The sequence below is a fragment of the Microplitis demolitor genome, chromosome 10 (genome assembly GCF_026212275.2).
Source record: "Microplitis demolitor isolate Queensland-Clemson2020A chromosome 10, iyMicDemo2.1a, whole genome shotgun sequence".
Lineage (NCBI taxonomy): Eukaryota > Metazoa > Arthropoda > Insecta > Hymenoptera > Braconidae > Microplitis > Microplitis demolitor.
In genome coordinates this window covers 6,741,233-6,746,759 of record NC_068554.1, presented here as the reverse complement: position 1 = coordinate 6,746,759, position 5,527 = coordinate 6,741,233, and the positions used below count along the sequence as shown (strand labels likewise).

The following is a 5,527-nucleotide window of genomic DNA, read 5'->3' as shown; positions in this document are numbered from 1 at the left end:
AATTTCAAATCCGTCAAACGCCTTTCGCTCTTATTTATTCTGATCGATTTCAGTAAACGAGACCAGCTTTTCAAGAAATTTTAATCCCTTTTAAGATGAATTTCAATAAATTAGTTTGAAAAATATAAATTTTTTAAAATCTATACGAAATTAAATTTTTTAATGAAAAAAATTATTAAGACAAAATTTTCAAAATTATTTTGATGCAAACTTAAAAATTTCTTAAACAAATAATATTAAAAATTTAATATTTTCAATTTTTAAACAGAAAATTGATCAATTAATTTTTTGATCAATAATTTTCAAAATTGAAATACGTAATAAAAATTTTTCAAAATTATGTTACTTGAAAAAATTATAAAAATTTTGAATTTAATAATTTCAAAAATCGATTGCACTAAAAAATTTTTAAAATTATCTCTGATGTAAATTTACAAAATTTCAAGCTAAAAATATTTAAAATTAGATCACTTAATTTTTAAACTTGTCATCAAATAATTTATTAATAATTTTCTATTTTTAATAATTATTTTAAAAATGTATTTAAAAATAATTTTGTATGTAAAAATTCAAAATATTTTTCACAATAAAAAAAATGTCATATAATTCATTTTTACCATTTTCTGATTTTTTAATTTTTAAATATTTTTTTCGATAATTTGGAAAATTGAAATATTTAATAAAAATTTTTTAAAATTATCTTACTCGAAAAAATTATAAAAATTTTGAATTTAATAATTTCAAAAATGGATTGCACTAAAAAATTTTTAAAATTATCTCTGATGTAAATTTACAAAATTTCAAGCTAAAAATATTTAAAATTAGATCACTTAATTTTTAAACGTGTCATCAAATAATTTATTAATAATTTTCTATTTCTAATAATTGTTTTAAAAAAGTATTTAAAAATAATTTTGTATGTAAAAATTCAAAATATTTTTCACAATAAAATAAAATGTCATATAATTCATTTTTACCATTTTCTGATTTTTTAATTTTAAAATATTTTTTTCAATAATTTAGAAAATTGAAATATTTAATAAAAATTTTTCAAAATTATTTTACTCGAAAAAATTATAAAAATTTTGAATTTAATAATTTCAAAAATTGTTTGTACTAAAAAATTTTCAAAATTATTTCTAGTGTAAATTTAAAAAATTTCAAGTCAAAAATATTTAAAATTAGATCATTTAATTTTTAAACTCGTCATCAAATTATTTATTAATAATTTTCTAATTCTAATGACTGTTTAAAGAAATAATTTTGAATGAAAAAATTTAAAATTTTTTTCACAATAAAAAAAAATTCACATTTTATTTTCGCAATTTTCTGATTTTTTTTATCAATAAAAAATTTTAAATACTAAAATATTTTTTTTTATTTGTTCACTGAACCAAAAAATGCATCAAAGAATTTTAAGGACCCAATAGCATGAAAAATTATAAAATTTCCAGTTAAAATTTAAAATTAAACGTATTTTGTAAAATGGTAACCGAATCACCAATAATCGTAATGCATAAATTTAAGTACTTGAACGGTAGAACAATAAGGGTTCGTAAAATTTATAAATGCCATGTACTGTACGTACATCGGACAGGTCTGTTCATACTTATATATATATATACTTGGCAAAAAAAAAAATTTCGTATACCTGACTGAGTTCTATAATATCCGGTACCAAGTACGAGCAACCCGCCCTTATCCCTACGGCTAACCATTCCCTCTACTCCTATCCCAAGTTTATGGATATTTGGGTATTATAAACCCGAGACCCTTAGGCTATAATTGCCAGAGTATGTCTTCACAAAACCTCGAAAAATTTCAAGAGTTCTTATAGTCTTTACTCATCTTTAAACTTAAGAATACTAAAGCTCGGAACTAATTCCCCAGTAGTTATAAATATCTATCCCAAACCCAAGTAATTTAATTTTACACTTTGTCATTTGCACGTAAATTTTTAAAATAATTTATCTTGATTATAAATCAACTCAATACTCATTTAAATATTTCAGGTAACCACTTTTGTACTTAACCGAGTACTTAAACTATTTTCATAAAGACTTAAAATTTACGACTACAAGGAAAGGAACTCAAAAATAATTTAACAATTAAAATTTATCATTATATTTAATAATAAAATTATGTCATATATTTTAACATTTAAAATATTCGAATATTTACAAAATATTAAGGCACATTATTTATAAAATCATTTTTACAACTCTTCTCATTTCTCTTTTTTCTTTTTTTTTTACATACTTGTTTATAAATAATTTTTTATCATAAATTTTCAACTGAGCACTTTTCAATGCATGTTCTAATCGAACATATTGCTTCTACTATCTATATTTTTCTATCAAAATTCGTCGTATAAAATATTTTCTTAATAATAACAATATACAAGTACTTTAAAAAATAATTATTTACACATTTTGTATTCGCTTGTTTTTAAATTTTAAAAAACGCGAGCTCCAATATTTATAAGAAGATACAGCGAAATTTTTTTTCGGGAGTTTCCAAGTTGTACAAGAAAGAGAGTATTGACTAGATCACAGCTGATGGCAAAAACCACCGATTCCTTATTTATTATTTTCAGTCCACTTGCACGTCCCATAAAATTAAAAATCAGTATTTCTGTAACAAAAAAAAATTTTTTCATTAATATTTAAAATTCTCAAATAAAATATATGATGAGTATTTATTTTCGAGATTTTTAAAAATTTTTCTTGGCATGCAGGTATGAGAAAAAAAACGGGGATGATTTTCAGGTAAGGGCGGTTTCGACAAGGGACTACTTTAGAATTTTTACGGGATCTTTTTTTCTCGTTTTCGATGTCATGGAACCAAAGTACGTGTGTGTGTGTGCATATATGTTGAGTCGTGTTGTGCATATAAGCATAGAAAAAGAGAAGCAATAGTGTACCGGTTCAAAAACCGACAAAGAAGGGAGGGAACGACTGGTATATCCTGAAAGAACCATTCAGGTTAAACGCACCGCGCGAGACTAAATTGTCATATATATATATATATAAAAAGTTCATGTTCATTCAAACCAAAATTTGTAAGTTTAAAAATTACTACTCATTTATCAGACTTTTTAAAATTTTTAAAAATGAATTTTATGTGAAAAAAAATTTTCATGTTATGCAATTATTTTTTTTCAGTCAATGTAAAGTCAGTGTTAATGGAAAAAAAAAAATACTGAGTACGAGGGAAGACCCAAAAAGCTGGTGAACAATAGAGTCGTGTACGTGAGTTATTTTGAATGGAGTCTGTGATTTGAATGGGACACAGGGACATTTTTTGAGTGAGGGGTCTGGTAGGATTCCAAGGTCACTGATTATTTAAAATTTAAAAATGTCAATGTAATTATTTATAAATAAATCAATAAATGAATACTAACCTCAATGAATTTCATTGATTTTCTTGCCACCTCGATATTACATCAAGCAGCTCTTCGTCAGGACTCATGGGTTCGTAGTTGATGTAACTGTCAGACGGAGGTGCATAGAGTGTAGTGAATGCACCGTAACCTTGACTTCCAGAGGACGAGGTTTCGGACACAAAGCTCGGGGTCGGCGAACTGGAGGCCTCTGAGCAAGGCAGAATGAAGGACGACGGACTGGGATTGTTTTGCCTCAAGTGCTGCTGGTGCAACTCCGAGTGCAAGTCACTTGCATGGAGTTCAACTCGCGATCCACATGTTGAAGGAGAAGGTGATGTCGAGGGAGCACTTGTTATGTCAGAACCCTCATGGTCATCCAGCAAACGCTGAAGACTACGAATGTACTCCACCGCCATCCTGAGAGTCTCAACTTTAGACAACTTCTTGCTTCCAGCTCTTGATCCCCCATGTGTGCCAGCAGTGTTGCCACCAAGTGCTTGAGCAACACTCTGAGGAATGTGTTGACGCAGAGTCGCGAATCCGTTGTTCACCTGCTTCACACGGTTCCTCTCACGTGCATTCCTACGTGCCACTGATGCCGGCTGGTGCGGAACTGTGCCATAAGGGGTTGTCTGATACATCTTGGTACGTTTGCAACCTGATTGCATCTTCAAATCGTTTGACAATCCTCCAGTCGACACAATCACGTTACTCCTGTGACTCTGTATGTTCACGTTGTTTGATGTCAAGCTGGTGTTGTTGTTATTGTGCTGATGTTGATGTTGATGTTGTTGATGATGAAGCTGATGCTGCTGGTGATGATGCTGTTGTACGCTCAACATTATGGGCAATGCGTTTTCGTCGTTTGTTCCCACTAATGTCATATCACAAAGTAACACCAAGTCCTTTACGCTAACGAGCGATTCGCACTTTCGTTTATTTTATTTTATTTTATTTTATAAATAATTTAACTGAGCTTAAAGTAAGCTTGTTTACAAATACTGTTATCGTTATTCGTAATCGTAAGTAAAGTAAATAAATAGGAAAAAATGTAAACTTTAAATCACGTATAGATCGAGAACCGAGTACTGGCTGTGCACCCTCGATGCGTACACTACGATTGTGGCTCCCGAAATGTCTGCCGAAGAGGGTACGAGTGGCTTATATAGGTTGTACGGGCACGCGCCGCATCCCCACTGTCAGGCCCCGTCTCATCAGGCCCTACAGTACCCCCACCAGGACCTTCGGACGAAGCAGTACGAAAACTTGCCTCCCACTTTACCTACTGTCCGAGGATTCTTACTCTTAGGGATCTCCCCTCTCGTACTCTGATCGCCCAGTCTCAGGGCACCGAGATTTTCATCTTTTACAATCGTGATAAATCCCTTTTTATTTAACTACCATACATTCTTCACTATTCCTTAAAAATTCCTTGGATTATTTTTATTTCCACCTCAATATTTTTTTTACAATAAAAAAAAAAAAAATTTAATCCAGCCTTGAAATTAATTTTTATCAGCAATAATTTTTTTTTTTTTTAACAAAAATGCGACTGAATAAACATATAGATCATCTCTACCAGCAAAAATAGTTGACATGTAGAGAAAAAAAATTTTAACGGGTAAAATGGAGCCAAAATTTTTTTTTGATACTTTAAGTGGCGGCGAGAGCAGCAGCCAGATGCTTTCAGTTCAAGTAAGAGTAAGATGAAAGATGAAAGATGAAATATAAGAATAAGAAGCAACAAGTATACGAATGGAGCAGAGGTAACACACGATCGGAAGGGGGTGATGGAACGCGTGTGTGAGGGGAAGCTGCAAGACGCGAGCCTCTCCCTTCCTCAGATCCTGGCGCGCGCCGTACCACAGCCATCTTCCCCCACTCTGTCTTGGCCTCGGGGCGCATCGCGTGCGATCCACCGTGCATCTTGGATATATGTTGTATGTTGTATACTCGGCTCGCGCTCTACTCATCCACTTCTTACTTTTTACTCCTTACTTCTTACTTCTTACACCACACACTCTTTTCCAGCTCCCGTACCCCGGACTATTCAGACTCTTCTCGTCCATGTGAGCTGCCTGATCTCAGTAGAGAGCAACAAACACCCAAACCATGCTCTTGTCTGATGAAATATCCTCCATC

At 31.1% G+C, this 5,527-nt stretch overlaps 1 protein-coding gene across 1 annotated transcript; it reads right to left on the bottom strand.

The window, feature by feature from the left end:
- Positions 1 to 2,206: 2,206 nt before the first annotated feature.
- LOC103570485 (achaete-scute complex protein T3) lies at positions 2,207 to 4,505 on the bottom strand. The gene is made up of 2 exons (XM_008548250.2): positions 3,404 to 4,505; positions 2,207 to 2,634 (listed from the first exon to the last, which is right to left on the bottom strand). The coding sequence occupies exon 1, from the start codon at positions 4,267 to 4,269 to the stop codon at positions 3,415 to 3,417; it is 855 nt and encodes a 284-aa protein (XP_008546472.1). The 5' UTR covers positions 4,270 to 4,505; the 3' UTR covers positions 2,207 to 2,634; positions 3,404 to 3,414.
- Positions 4,506 to 5,527: the final 1,022 nt, after the last annotated feature.